The sequence below is a fragment of the Littorina saxatilis genome, linkage group LG4 (genome assembly GCF_037325665.1).
Source record: "Littorina saxatilis isolate snail1 linkage group LG4, US_GU_Lsax_2.0, whole genome shotgun sequence".
NCBI classification, from domain to species: Eukaryota; Metazoa; Mollusca; class Gastropoda; order Littorinimorpha; family Littorinidae; genus Littorina; species Littorina saxatilis.
The window spans coordinates 37,278,435-37,294,566 of NC_090248.1; the positions used below are offsets into that span (position 1 = coordinate 37,278,435).

The following is a 16,132-nucleotide window of genomic DNA, read 5'->3' on the forward strand; positions in this document are numbered from 1 at the left end:
GGTCTTCTGAGTGGTTGAAAACAATAAACAATAAACAAATGATACTAAAAAGATACAAATTTGGCTTCAGATTGTTGGGTTCGCTTCATCAAAACTATTAAAGAAGAAAATGATTTAAACAAACAATTGTCAATTGTTTGAATTTACTCTTATCTTTTCACGTTTTCTTCATTATCCTTTTCATTACTTTATCGTCCCATTGCTGGAAAATTTGGGTCACTTAAAATTCCTCTCAGTCAGTGGAAAGCTAGCTAGCAGCAACACAGTCGAGCTACCTGGGAGTGTGCGTTTTAAGTTGTAATCAACCACCTGCACTTCGGATCTGATCTTTGTCTATAGGTCCCTTGGAACATCAGGACTGCTCCCGTCCATCCAAGGAAAAAAACGTCCATTGGGTTTTAATTTATCGAAGTGTGTTTTATCATTTTGTACCACCGGTACTGACAGACCACTTCAAAACAGTGTTACATGCCACAGTGGTGACACAGGGGTGGGACATGGATACCATCTCTGAGCCTGCACATATTGTTGACCCTTGTTCATCCTGATTCAAACCTGTTTGAACCGTCGACAGAGACTGTAGAGTAACTGGGCCACGAATTTCCCGGTGATGGCCAGGACAATATGTGTGTGATTTTTTTGAATGCATCTGATAGTCCTTTTCTAATATTTACCAGTTAATTTATTGCCCGAATCTTGTGTCATTTGGTGTATGTTTGACATTTGTGGTCAAAGACAAAACTCCTGCATATAAATTATAATATTAAATGTTTTAAAATGTAGGGATCTCATTGAATGATAGAATCTTTCAAAAGACAGACATTCTTCACGTGACATGCGTCGGAGAGACATAATTTCTAAGCGTTTTTTTTCACTATAATGAAAGTTTTGCACAAAACCATTCAAAAGCAATGAAAATGTTTCCATACAAAAAGAAGTGTATTGTTTATTTCAGTGTAGTTTGGTCATTAGTCTAAAATGGCTGCTTCCCGGTAGAGGCAGACAGAAATCGGTAAGTGCAACCAATGTTTTCCAGTCAATCTTAGAATCACTACTTCACAATAGACAAGAAAACGTGTTTTTAGACGCCAATCATGTATAGCAGCCTGTTATCCAATAACATCGATAAGAGAACGTTTTTCCTACCTCTTTCAGTCTTTGGAAAGGTCTTGTCATTCTTCTTCTTAATAGTTCTGTGCAGGGCCAACCCAGTAACTGACTGCATGTAACTGACTTGAGCTACATTCTTGTAATCATGTATGTTTCTTTTTTGTTATTTTCAGACCAATTGTAAAGGAAGATCGGCATTTTTTTATGCTTCAGACCATAAAGGGAGAGCTTTACAGAACTGTGTGGAGCCCACCAACTTCAATCAGTTGACATGGATTCAGACTATTCAGGTTTGAACTTTGATTGTTATTTTACTATGGTGCTGTCAGCCCTGCAAGTTTTGCAGGTGCTAATGATCCAGACCCATGGAAATAAGGCCTAGATAAATACCAACTGTCCAGCACTCTGTGCATTTAATGTACATGTATACATCATTTCCACCGAAAACCCCGAAAACTTCTGAAAAACCCTGAAGACCTCATCAAAACTTGAGAAAATTCGTCCTTAGATCGTGTTTTGTTACATATTTGTTTGAAATCAGGACTTATATCTGCAACTTTCACCGTTCATGGCTTTATTTTCGTGTTTGTGCGAGGATTTACGAAGGAGTGGAAGCCAGGGCCTAGCATTGTAAGCCGTTCGGCGTACTTTACGCCGAAATAACATCTCCAGTACGCGGAATTCGATTTGGTGTACGCCGAAATGCAAAAACCTGTTATTCCCAAACGGTAAACCCAAACAGTCCCAGCTTTCGTTTTGTGCGCCGTTCGATTCAATTCTCAATCGGTTTGACAGTTTGAGCACGCACTTCCTCTGGTATCGCGCGAGCATGCTTTGTGCCGGTGTTTTGTGGCTCTAGACTTGAAATAATGTCTCGAAGCGACATTGTTGAACGTGGTCAGCCATTCAGTGAGAAAGAATCCAGGTATTCCTGGAAGTGGTAATGGCTGGATTTCGTTCCGAAGGCGGAAGGCAAGTCAGAAGAAGTAATGTGCCAATACGGACTATGGCTCCGAAAGGTTGCTATTTCTGTGAAGGCATAATTTAGTTGCTCAATCTTCTTTGGGGGGGGGGGGGGGGGGGGGGGAGGAGGGGAGGGGTCATTTTAGGTAAAAAAAAAATCTCTAAAAAAATCTTCAAATTCGGGGGGCTTTGCCCCTGGACCCCACTGGGGGCCTCCTGCGGCCCCCATACCCCCGCCTTTGTAAGCTGAACTCACTTTTTCCAATGCTAGGCCCTGGGAAGCACTAATCACATGACGTCATCAATACTTGTGCTTTCGAGTAACAAGAGTTACCTTCCTTGCATTGAATTGTTGCATCGACTTTGTCGAAAATCCAGCTCTTAACACAAAAATAAGGGTGCATGTAGCATGAATCAGGCATGCCTTCTCGCAAGCATGTCCAAAACTTCACTTTGAAGATCCAAAGCCTTCTCCTTTTGGCTGTCAACTTGCGTATTTTGGAGCCATTGTTGAATATAACTGCCGGAATTCTATGGTAAGATATCCCAAGATCCCTAGTACTTCGTTTCGAACAATGCTTGACACAGCAATCGTTCGTCATGGTGAGAAAAATGAAACTGAATAGACTGACGCGACTCGCTTTCAACCATGCGGAGAGTGGGAAACTGCATCACCCGCCAGTGTTTACCCTCCAGGGGTGGAAACGCACAAAGTGATGACGTAGATCGGGATAGGTCGTATCAGTAATACTAATTACTAATACTAATAGTTTATTGTCGTATTGAATGTTGGTGAGTAAAATATGTATTGTTTTTACAGACGAAGAGGTTGTGGAGAACCCAACGTTCAAAGCAGCCTACAACCTTGAGCCTCTGCATCACAATCAGCGCCTGAGATGGGACCACCAGGTGTGTATATTTTCTTATAAAAATTTATTGATCTTTCTGTCACTGTTAGTGTTACATACTACAGTCTACGAAGTAAGTTTTACTTTTAGATAAAAAAAAAAGGATTAAGTCATTAAGCATATATATTTTCTCAGACTCAGTCAGACTCAGAGATATTACTTTTGTTTTAGAATTGGCATGCAATGATTTGAGAACCTTGCTAAGCACTGTTCTCAAAACATGCCATACAACAGATAGATCTATTTTCCAGATGGCCAAATCTTCCGCCTGATCGCCAGGGGCGAGTAAAAAATTGGCCGGGCTAGTAGAAACCGCCTGGCAACTCGCCCGGCTGGCCAGTGAAAATTCTGTTCTAATGCAACACTTCTTTCTTGTTGTACTATCTAGTTTCAAGGCGTTATAAACAACTGTGGTATGTACCGGGCTAGTGACGTCTTTGAAGTTACTCACCGGGCTGGCGAGTTTAAAGGCACAGTGCAGCTCACAGCCTTCGTTTTGCGTTTTTGTTGCAGCTGAGTGCATTTACAGTTCAAAAATCCTCCTATGGTAGTAAAACAAACCCAAAATTACCCAAGGACGACATCTGTGAAGCTCGACAGTTTCTTGTTCACGCGAGTGCATAAATTAACCTAGTGGTGTTTGGTCGGAGTTCGGTTGGAGTTCGATTCAACTGAGTGATTCCGGCCTCAATTTTTACACAAACTCATGATGACGTCTGACATAGTTTGCTTAGTGACGTGTCTTTTTGTGCATGATGTGGTGATCTACCTGATCTAAATTTAGATCCAAAAATAGGTCAAGACCAGCCGGGTCCGAGTAGGAAATTAATTCGTAAAAAAATCGCAGTTCTTGACTCTTTGGGTGCAAGTCAATGAAACTTGGTAGTTCTTCTAACGGATAGCTGCCTGAGGTATGACTAAAAGCCCCAGGGGCTCCGTGCACCTGGATTTGACAAGTTCAGTACCTTTAAAAATTTAAGATTTAGCCATCCCTGTTTTCTCAATCGGTATGAAGGATAGTTTATAAATGTATACAGCTGCATCAAGTTTGTGGAAGTTTCCGTGCAACCCCCCCCCCCCCCCCCCCCCTTTTTTTGTGTAAACCATAAGAAAACCATATCAGCATAAACTAAGGATGTCTGCAAACTGCATGTGTTCAATGTATGATATTGATAACATGGTTTATGTTCATACTGACAGTGACAATTTTGTCTGATTGCTGTGCAGGTGAGGCTGATTGGAGAGAAAGTGTTTGATCCTCAGATACACCTGTGTGAGAAGTGCCAGTATCCCATCCTTGTGTACGGTCGCATGGTGAGTAGCGTGTCGAATTTAGGTTAGGAAATGTGTGTGAAATTATTGTGTAGCAAGTAATGTACTGTTTTCAGATCATTAACATTAATTTAAACAAAAAATCCTAAACAGATAGACTGCTGAGGCCAACAAAAAAAAGTTGTATGTTTCTGGTCACCCGACCCTACCTAGTTTTTTCCCGCCGACCCTAGACTTTTTCTTATTGCATTTGTAAAAAAAAAAAGAAGAAAAAAGCGTCAAAACGAAAGTAACAGACGGCAGACGACACAAGGGGGATAACCCCGCATCCCTTTTGTCTCATTTGTTTTGTAATGTGTTGTCTTTCTCTTTGTATAGTAAGTCTAGTCTCTTTGCGTCACTGTATAGTTATTAAGCCGCCATTATATGGGGCTTACTGGATTCACTCTGTCTGTTTGTTTGTTTGTTTGTTTGTTTGAGTAGGGCGGGCGGGTGGACGATGTCTTACAAACAAGTCGGGTAAGACTTGTATCTCTGGGTCAATTAAGCTCAAATTTCGTGAAATTGTAAGGAATAGGGTTACACGGGTGTATGCAAAAAATTACATTCCTAACGAAAGTCAAACGGAAGATATTGGCTAAAACGCTTTTACAAACCGAACCAAGGGACGAAACCCGCTGGCAGAAGCATAGGTTATGCGGGAATTCCCGCACGTTTACTCCCCTTAGAATGTGTGTCGTTGGTTTTGTTCAATTTCATTTTACGTGCTCCGATATTTAAATGCTTAGTTGGGCGGTAAGAGTGGAGTTTGTTTTATTGGTGTGTGTGGTTCCGTGGTACGGACTCGTTTGCCAAATAATGTTTTGGTCTTATGTTATTTAAGCCGCCATTTATATATAATGGGGGGGCTCGGTAGCTCAGTTGGTAGAGCACTGGACTTGTGATCGGAAGGTCGCTGGTTCGAATTCGGGCCGGGACGGACACGGGTCAACTTTATGTGCAGTCTCAGAGACGGAAGCCATGTCCCACCCCCGTGTCACCACAGTGGCACGTAAAAGACGTTGGTCATTCTGCCATAAGTGCAGGTGGCTGAATACACCTAAACACGCAGACACCTGGGTAGCGCGACCCCGTTGCTGCTAGCTTTCCACTGGGAGGAAGCGACCCGAATTTCCCAGCGATGGGACAATAAATAAATGAAAAATGAAAAAAAAAAAAATACCTGCAAAAAAATTTCTGCTAGAATCTTGTGAATGACTAAACCATTATTATTGTGATTTTAGTTAGTGGTGTTCCAAACCGCAGTGTTTGAGAATGAAGGAATGCCTGTTAAGTTGTTCGTGTGTACTGTGTGTGTGTTTAAAAAAAAAAAAAATTATCATTTAATGAACTTTATTGACTGTTGTTACAAATTCTTTTATCAATCATGTTTTTTTCCATCAAAATCTGTCAGTGTTGGTCATTTAAGGCCTCATTTGTTGGTTAGTCACTTTGAATCTAATTTGTTTTAACATGTAAATGAGGCACATGAAGGAATCCTTTAATTGAGCCCAAAGTTGACTTTTCAAAGACTTTGCTAAGTGTTTTTTTTAAACCAAAACTTCAGGGCAAAAGCTTCGTGCAGCAAGATTGAGAAGTAGACTTGGTGCAGTGGACTTCGCCCCCAATTAATATGAGGCTTGAGAGAGATTGCATAATGGGAATTCGTTCATAGGCAGTATGTATTCTTGTGATTATGTTTACTAATGCAAGCCTAGTACTGACCTGCGCACATGATTTTATACTGTATTCTTGTGTCTTTTTTAGCTACCGTGCAAGCATGTGTTCTGCCTGGACTGTGCCAAGAAATATGAGAAACTCTGTCCAAGGTCAGTTATAATGTGCTGTAATCTGATCAAGAAAACAAAATAACTTGCAATTTTTGAGTCACTTGAGAAAAAGTGACTCTATGTAATCGGTCAGTGTTAGTCTGTCCGGCCGGCCGGCCGGCCGGCCGTCCGTAGACACCACCTTAACGTTGGACTTTTCTCGGAAACTATCAAAGCGATCGGGCTCATATTTTGTTTAGTCGTGACCTCCAATGACCTCTACACTTTAACGATGGTTTCGTTGACCTTTGACCTTTTTCAAGGTCACAGGTCAGCGTCAAAGGAAAAATTAGACATTTTATATCTTTGACAAAGTTCATCGGATGTGATTGAAACTTTGTAGGATTATTCTTTACATCAAAGTATTTACATCTGTAGCCTTTTACGAACGTTATTCGTCCTGATATGGCTCTGCGTAGTCGGCTGGACGTTAAGCAACAAATAAACAAACAAACAAACAAACAAACGAACGTTATCAGAAAAACAAGGGAGATAACTAGCCTTTTCTGTTCGGCAACACACAACTTAACGTTGGGCTTTTCTCGGAAACTATAAAAGTGACCGGGCTCAAATTTTATGTGAACGTGACTCATTGTGTTGTGAATAGCAATTTCTTCCTGTCCATCTGATGCCTCATATAATATTCAGAACTGCGAAAGTGACTCGATCGAGCGTTTGCTCTTCTTGTTGAGATCAGAAACCTGCTTGTAGAAAGTACATGTATTGTTTTACAGCTGGCCTGAAAGTGGCGAGTATTTTACTCGCCCTGGTGAGTAGAAATGTTCATCTACTCGCCAAATGCGAGTAAAGTTGCTGCAACAAATTGTAGGTTTGGCTAGTTAAGTTTGCTCTCTGGCTAGTCAATTTTCAGAATCACTAGCCAAAGGCGAGTACACCATTTGTTGGACTTTCACTGTTTCAGGCCTCTACAGTCATGCATGTGTCAGAGTCTCTCAAGTACATTACCGTAAAATCCCTAGCATAAGCCCACCATCTAGAAAACGCCCACCCCCCACTTTGGGCCAAAAGTTGTGCACAGGGGTAACTACCTAGCAAACGCCCACCCTGCTTTTTTCAAAGAGACTATAGGCTCACTTTCACTAGGATTTGTGCAGACTGTTCTAAAAGTCATCTTTTTCCCCTTTCTTTACTTTTTCGTGTTTCTTTCCTTTTTTCTTATTCTTTGTCCCCTCTCCTCACTCCCACCCATCGTTCATGTTTTTTCGAGTTTCTCTTCTCTTTTTTCCCTAAGTTTGTGGGCTTTTCTTTCTCAGAAAGATTGGGCCTTTTGAAGACAAAATCCAAGTTCAGTTAACGTTTCATTTCCAAAGACGATCGTGTAATTTCTTCCCTGTACAGAAAGAAAGGGCTTCATTGGTGTTGACATTTCGACATTTCATCAAGTTTCTTTTTCCCGGAATTGTGTTGTTATTATTGTTTGTCCTTGCAAAGGTCTGGCGATTTTCTTTTTACTTTATAAATTTATATGAATGACTATGCTCGTGTTGTTTTCAGAAGAGCCAGTCCTTTTCTCTCTCTCTCTCTATCTCTCTCTCTCTCTCTCTCTCTCTCTCTCTCTCTCTCTCTCTTTCTCTCTCTCTCTCTCTCTCTCTCTCTCTCTCTCTCTCTCTCTCTCTCTCTCTCTCTCTCTCTCTCTCTCTCTCTCTCTCATGGTTGGCCTTCTTTGCCTCAAAGTCCTTTTTTTTCTTTTTTCCTTCACTTCTACTCACACGACCTAACTTACATGCTTTCGGGGTTTGTATTCACTCAATTACACGGTTGAGCACAAAACTTACTTTGTGCAAAGGGGTCTATCCCTAGCAAACGCCCACCCCCCAATTTTGCCTTAAATCTGTGCACAGGGGGGGTGGGCTTATGCTAGGGATTTTACGGTACACAACGTTTCTTATCTAAAAGTGTTTCCTCACTATATGAGGAAAAAGGTATATTATGATATAATATGTAAGTGACCTGAATAAAAAAAATATTCTAAATGGCTTCTAATCCCTTTGAAGCAGTTATCTTTCTTTGCATCTCATTTTAACAGACTGCAGTTCTATGAACAGTTACTTCCCCTGGACTGTAAATCTGTATTTCCCTGCATTATTTGGGGAGGTGGGCCAGTGCAAAATGGACAAATTGATCAAAACCCTTTTCTAAATTTTTTTCCAGATAATGGTCTCATAACATACCTAAAATACATGTGTGTCTGTGTTTTTGTCTAAAGTGTCATATTTATGTGTCAATAAAGACAATATTTGAATAGTTTATCTTCAACGTCGTTTTTCTCATGTCGGCCATTTTTGTGGCAGTTGCATCTGTGGTTGCGATTTCTCTGGCTGTAATTTAGCTAGAGCAATAACTTTTTGTGCAGTTTGTGCAGAATATCACATTCTGGGGGATTACGAAAGGATTTTGTTGCCATTGTATTACAGTCATAACCAGGTTATTTCAAACAAAATTTGTGCAGGGGTTACCCTAAAGTTTGACGATTGTAACAAAGAAATGTCCCTAACTCCAAATATAAATATAATAATCAAAATCTTCTTCATAATCCCCTAGACCATACCCAGAAAGATAAAATATAACAATAATTAGAAGTGTGACAATCATATCTGCTGAAATATTATTTTCCCCCTGTACCAGTTTTGTCTGTTTTTGACTGTTTTTGTCGCGTAAAACAAAAACCAGCAACCCAAAATACAAAAAGTGACTATCATTTATCATTGTTTATTCATTACTTTCATAAAATAACATTCAAACAAAATAAAACATTCAAATTAAAAAAAAGACATAGTGCACTGGCCCACCTGCCCTTAACAACTTCGTGAGTTTACATTCATGGAGATACGATTTCTGTACTTACTGCACTAGTGTTGGAAAATTAGTCGCCAGTTTTTCAAGTAGTTTATATCGTGTGTGTGCGCGCGTGCGTGTTTGTGTGTGTGTGTCCTGTGAGTGACTGCATAGGAATTTAGGATCCTTTTTAGTGCATTTCTCAATTCTTAGTAAATGTTTTTATGAGGACAGTAACATTTTGAGTCTTGAGTTGATGTTGAACTTGCTCGTTCTTGACACAGGGTAGGTGGCAACCCTTGAAGCAATGCTGCAAGCAACCAACCCCTGATACTGTCCTTAATGTAATATTGACTATCATGAGGTAAACATTGTAGGTTGCTTGTTAGTTGTATCAGTAATTGGTAGGTTTTACACAGGAAAAATCAAACTTGCATAATTTTTTTTGCAGATGTGACAGTCGTGTGGTGCGTATCGAGCAGTCGGCCCTGGGCACTGTGTTCATATGTACCCATGGCGCACCCAAACACAGCATGAATGGGTGCAGGCGCACCTACCTGTCCAAGCGAGACCTGCAAGCCCATATCGCTCATCGCCACTCTATGAAGGCGTCATCATCAGGGTCAGACCGCGTGGAAGAAAAGTTGGTACCTCACCACCCCAGTCAACAACAGCAACAACACCACATCTCTTCAACATACGAAAGACACGAATCGTCCAGAGACCGGGACCGAGAGAGAGACCGGGGGGAAAGAGACAGAGACCGAGGTGACAGAGACAGGGAGAGGGACTCCAGGGGAGAGTCGCGTGGTGGGGAGAGAGAAAGGTCTTCAGAGCAGGCGGTCTACAGACCCATCGATGCGCCCCCCAACATCAACACGGGACACCCCCCTCCCATGGCCCCCCACCTTCAGCCTCCCCCCGGCTCCACGCTTCGCCTCCCCCCTCCCTCCCTGCAGATGAACGCCCTGCGCATGTCCATGCCCCCCTTGCAACAGCAGGGACCCCCCGCCGCCACTACGATGGAGAGCTACGTCACCGCCCCCATGCAGGGAATGGGCAGCGCCGGAACCGGTGCCAGTCGCACAAACCAGAACCTGATCACAGTCCCTATTCTGGACGAGGTGGACAACTACTCCACGTCCAGATCCGGTCGCGAGTCGGACCGATCCTCGTACAGCGGGGCCCCTCCCCCACCCCACCCCATGTCGGGCGGCCCCCCTGTCTCCTACGCCAACCCCCCTCCCCCGCACATGGGCATGCCCCCGCCTGGAGTCCCTCCCCAGGGCTTCAACCCGGCGGGGCTGGTAGGCGTGGGTCGAGTTCCGTTCAGCACAGCCCCGTTAGTCCAAGCGGTGGCCCAACTGGCCCAACTGGCCTCCTCCCAACAGAGGGCAGCACACCTGGCTGGTAGCCTCCAGCCTCAGCGCCTCAACCTTCCGCCCCCTGGGGGGTCGGTGCCCGTGTCCTCCCCGTCACGATTCCCGCACAACTCCCAGCAGCCGTTTGGTTCGTCGGGCAGCCCCATGCAGCACTGGGGTAACGCCCCTCCCCGCCAGGGTCAGAACCAGGGTCAGAGACCACCCTCCGACAACAGTAACTACAGACAGTACTACTAGATGAGCCGGTAAACAGTGGGAGAGAGTTTGAGTTTGTGCTACAGACAGTACTACTAGATGAGCCGGTAAACTGAGAGAGAGTTTGAGTTTGTGCTACAGACAGTACTACTAGATGAGCCGGTAAACAGTGGGAGAGAGGTTGAGTTTGTGCTACAGACAGTACTACTAGATGAGCCGGTAAACTGAGAGAGAGTTTGAGTTTGTGCTACAGACAGTACTACTAGATGAGCCGGTAAACTGAGAGAGAGTTTGAGTTTGTGCTATAGAAAGTACAATTAGATGTGACGGTAAACTGAGAGAGAGTTTGTGCGACAGACAGTACTACTGTATAGATGTGCATCATGTGGCGGTAAGCAGTGGGAGAGAGTTTGAGTTTGTGCGACAGACAGTGCCTGTATCTGTGAATGGAATGCACAGTGGAACCCCCATTTTGAGACCCCCCCCCCCCCCCCCCCAATTTAAGACCCCCTCCTTTTTAAGACCTTGTTTTTTTAGGCCCATTTTAAGACTTCTTCCTTTTTAAGACCAGATTTTTGAAGGTCTTAGATTAAAAGGGAGGTTTCGCTGTACACTTGCCGAGAGTACTTCTTAACTTCTGGTACACAGAGAGAGTGTGGAGATACAATTTATGTTCGAACAGCTTGTGTTCGTACAAGTTGTACAGTATGGTTGAGGACTCTGCGTCAGCACTCCTAAATACACAACAGTTATTTAGATCTGCGCTGAGGCTATATTATGGAGAGAGAGAGAGAGAGTTACACTTACAACACACCTGAGAAAGAGAAAGCAAAAGAGAGAGAGCGAAAGAGAGTGAGAGAGAGCGGTTTGCTGTTGTTTTAATGTATGTTGCCGCTCACCTTCAGACAGAAGTTTTCAGTATTTGGAAAATAGCAGGAGTACTTATTCTGTGTCTTCAGTATGAAGTCTATTTGGTACTGGTATAGCTCATTTGAGATCCCCTTTATTTCAAACACTGTGCGGTTTTTGCTCTCTGTATTCCTCTCAAATCCCGCAGTGGGGCACTGCGGTTATGAAATTAAAAGCCCCTCCTGTTTTTGGAACCGCAGGAGCTTTCTAGTTTGCTGTTAGGTAGATTTTTGGTTCCTCTTTCCTGTCATGCTCTCTTTTTCTTCATGAATTCTTTTCTTTTTTCTGCCTTCTTGCTCATTCACCTGTATTTTTTCCAAAAATCTCTTCTCTTGCCGCTTGTCTCGCGATTCATGTATAGTTTAATCTGTTAGTGTTCTGATGTAAGTCCAGCAGTAGATAGGTTAAGCCTATTTTAACATACTGGAAACTGGTAATCTTCCAGTAGGTATTAATTTAGTTTTACTAAAGCCTGCTGGGACACAAGTAATGGGTTAGTGCATTTGTAAACAGGAATCGCTTGACAAGTGGCCCCCTTCATCCCCCCCTTCCTCGTCCTGATATGGCTCTGCGTAGTCGGCTGGACGTTAAGCAACAAATAAACAAACAAACAATTCCTCTCAAAATCGATTCAAGACAATCAGACCACTATGATTTTGCGACAGAAATAATTTTGGTGGCTTTGATGCTAACAACTTCTTCATAATGACAACAGCAGTCGGCAAGACCTCACAGTCAGCTATATATCACTTTTTTTTTACAACACTAAATTCCTTTCCATCACATATTTCACATGTGCAAACAAATGATGTCTGCTGAATTTCTCATAGTTACCTGGTGACCCAGTATAGTACTGCTTGAGGCTTGATGGAGGGAAAGGTTTGCAATGAAATTTAGTTGTCTTTATAGAGACCTAAATAATATGCCTCTGCGAACAATTATTTAATTTCAAAAGGGGTACTGTAATGGTCCGCTTACTAAAAAGCGATTTTTAAAACAAATACTAGCCTCTGAACAAAAGTGTTGGAAAACAGATAGGAAAAACCAAGTAGCAGGGTACCTCAAATGATCTATAGACAGTCCCTGAATGTGAATTTTTAGGCGAGATCTCTTCCCTTTTCGCAGACCTGTTTACCATTCCGTTTTTGCCAGAATTATTTTGGATTCAGGCTCCAAATTCTGCAATTACGATCAGCTGGTCAAAGTTCCGTTGGGATAGCAATCTGCCAATTATGAGCAACGTCATGTCAATCGACTAAAGACAGTCCCTGAATGTGTATTTTAGGCGAGATCTCTTCCCTGGCCATTTCTTCCTGGCGTTCCCGCTGCTCGGCTGCCACTCAGCAGTGTATCTATGTCAGTCTGACAGGTACAGAAATAGAATTGTTCAGACACACTTTTTTTTTAAACTTTTTTTTTTACTTTTCTTTCCTTACTTTTTGTTTTAATTAAATATTTGTTTTGGCACTTTTTAATCAAAAATAAATATTTCTGATCTGCAGTTGCTTTTCGAATATAACAAAAAGAGGCATTGGAGCCTTGGTTTTCTTATAAATACTTATGCACATTTTAGCAACCAAAATGATACAATTTAATTCTTTCAACAGAGTTGCATGCATTTTTCGATTTTTAACTCCAAACATGATTTTGTGCACTGTTAATCTGTTTATCCAAAAGTACCCAAATAAAAAATCCTATTTGTTTCCAAAACTCAAGCACCACTGGGCAAAAGAAAAAAAGTGTTCTATATAATCAACGCTATTACAACAGTGTGAACAAATACTGTCCTCCACAACACCAACAGACACACCTTACTGACCACAGCAGGTGGAGATCAGCTGTGTCTGACTTTGAAAGGATTGGCATTTCCACATCCTGCATAAGGTGAATGCAAAGACCCCCCTCTGACAGAAAGCAATTAAGCAGAGGATAGTTCACCAGCTAGGGATTGGTTTGATTAAGGAAGTGGATTATTCTTTATAGTTGTGGCTATTTGTTATTATTTTTGGGCAAGTTGAAAAATAGTTTATCTGAGTAAAGCAGATTATTCACTGCATATTGACACTTGCATTTTAGATCAATTGAACCGAACAGGTGATGTGTTAAGAAATGTTCAAGAAATGAAAATGCAGAAGTTTGATTGTTTCACAGTTTACTTAGCTTGCAAGAACTTACAGGAAGCTTAGTGCACGGATATTTAAAGCGTAACACATGTTTCAAGTATAAATAGATATATCGCTGGCAATGTACATGTGTAATAATGATATGTTGAAATTAATTAGTGAAGTGACTTAAAGTAGGATGCCAGACACAAGCTTTCCTTTTCTACGAATTGAACTAACTTTTGTGTACGTACATGTTGCATAGACATGACTGCGAAAACAGTGTCTTGTCTATGAAATTTGGAGCGCTTGATCTGATGAAACATCTGTCAAGTCCAGTATATGTTGACCTGTTATTGAAAAGGACTGGGTGAGTACTTGCAAGGAGATACACAGGGATGGCCAAATCGTCCGCCCGATCGCCAGGGGCGAGTTAGAAATCCGCGGGGCTAGTAGAAACCGCGTGGCTGCTCGCCCAGCTGGCCAGTGAAAATTCAGGTCAAATGCAACATTTTTGGTTATACTACCGAGTTTTGGAGCCATATAAACCTTGCAGATGCAGAAACTTCTGTCGTCTGCAAAACCACCACCATGTTCTAGTGAAACGAAAACGAGGCTCCTGCTGTATCACCGCTATTTTAATTGTGTAAAGAAACTTGTGTGGTATGTGCCAGGCCAGCGACATTTCCGACGGGCTAGTGACTTCCTTGATTTTACTTGCCCAGCTGGCCAGATAAAACTTTGAGATTTGGCCATCCCTGAATACAGAAAACTGATTTGTTGAGGTGATGCAAATAATAGTGATTGTTAGTGTGTGTACGTGTGTGCATGTGTGTGTGTGTTCATGTTCATGAGTGTGCCAGTGTCCATGATTTTACATTTTTGATGTGTATTGTGCTAATAATTTGATATATGGATGAGTAATTTTCTTGAAAAGTCAAGATTTGGCAAGCAAAGTTTAATGTACAGTTGCTGCTTTTATATGGTTATGTTTCTGTTTTTTGTTTGTTGAGAAAGGTTGTCATGTTTGACCTTGTTGAAGTTAATAAAGTAAAACAATTTATAGGCTGATTTTCTTTGTGTGTGAGTGAGTGAGTGAGTGAGTGTGTGTGTGTGTCACTGTGTGTGTGTGTCACTGTGTGTGTGTGTGTGTGTGAGAGAGAGAGAGTGTGAGTGTGTGTGTGTGTGTGTGTTACAAGTGTGTGTGTGTTAATAAAGTTAAAGACTTTATACATAGTGTGTGTGTGTGTGTGTGTGTGTGTGTGTGTTTGATTTTAATTTGCATTGAAAAATGTGATTTGATATATGCAAACACATTAATGTGACTGAATGTATAGTCTACTAGATGATTACCCGCTTCGCCGGGAAGAAGTAGAGCCGAATACCCGGCCGTCGCCGGGGACCCGGCTTTGCCGGGTGTACGCCGGCATCGCCGGCGCACGAAGGAAGGGAGATCTAAAAATAGTAACGTGCAGTGACCTTCTAAATATAAAGTAGAGCCGAATACCCGGCCGTCGCCGGGGACCCGGCTTTGCCGGGTGTACGCCGGCATCGCCGGCGCACGAAGGAAGGGAGATCTAAAAATAGTAACGTGCAGTGACCTTCTAAATATAAACGTACAAACGGGAATATCGATTGACGCCGGCGCACGAAGGAAGGGAGATCTAAAAATAGTAACGTGCAGTGAAAAACGAAAATCGGTTCAGCGCTGCGCGCTGAGAGCACGTGTTGAAATATCTCATCGATCAGGTTGTGTCCGGGGTCTCTGTCAATAAGCCCACCAAATTTGAAGCAGATCCATCGAGAACTTTGGCCGTGCATGGCGATCAATCACACACACACACACACACACACACACACACACACAGACACAAGTCGTATATATGATAGATGATTGGCTTTGCAAAATCACCCCCCCCCCCCCAAAAAAAAAAAAAAAAAAAAGTCGCGCAAAGGCGAAATAACAACATTTACTTTAGTCAAGCTGTCGAACTCACAGAATGAAACTGAACGCACTGCATTTTTTCACCAAGACCGCATACTCGTAGTTTCATCAGTCTACCGCTCGTGGCAAAGGCCATATCAGGGGGGTGCTGCTTTGACATTTAACGTGCGCCACACACAAGACAGAAGTCGCAGCACAGGCTTCATGTCTCACCCAGTCACATTATTCTGACACCGGACCAACCAGTCCTAGCACTAACCCCATAATGCCAGACGCCAGGCCGCGGAGCAGCCACTAGATTGCCAATTTTAAAGTCTTAGGTATGACCCGGCCGGGGTTCGAACCCACGACCTCCCGATCACGGGGCGGACGCCTTACCACTAGGCCAACCGTGCCGGTAATCATATATAAGAAATTGATTCATCCAAACATTCCCACTGTGCACGGAAGGCAGCCAGACTGTTGATTGTTGGTGTGTGTCCAAGTGGAGGGATGCTCTTATCCCATGAAAGAGCCTGGCTATCTAAGATGGTCAGTCAACTTGTTTACACGGGAAGGACTGTGCCTTTATTTTTGGAAAAAAAATGTACAGGAAGGCTACACAGTAATTGCTGTTCAGCAAATCCGGCTTCGCATTCTGAGCAAAATAAATTATTCGCCTTTCGTGTTGCGCAAAAGTCTT

At 42.6% G+C, this 16,132-nt stretch overlaps 1 protein-coding gene and 1 long non-coding RNA gene across 2 annotated transcripts in view; both read left to right on the forward strand.

Annotated features, from left to right (window-relative positions):
- LOC138964660 (uncharacterized) overlaps window positions 1–16,132 on the forward strand; it is a 464,957-nt gene that overhangs the window by 240,293 nt on the left and 208,532 nt on the right. The window lies entirely within an intron of this gene.
- Window positions 906–14,568, forward strand: LOC138964652 (E3 ubiquitin-protein ligase Hakai-like). The gene is made up of 6 exons (XM_070336661.1): window positions 906–1,012; window positions 1,284–1,400; window positions 2,894–2,982; window positions 4,209–4,295; window positions 6,060–6,121; window positions 9,369–14,568. Exons 2-6 carry the CDS (start codon window positions 1,382–1,384, stop codon window positions 10,534–10,536), a joined length of 1,425 nt encoding a protein of 474 aa, XP_070192762.1. The 5' UTR covers window positions 906–1,012; window positions 1,284–1,381; the 3' UTR covers window positions 10,537–14,568.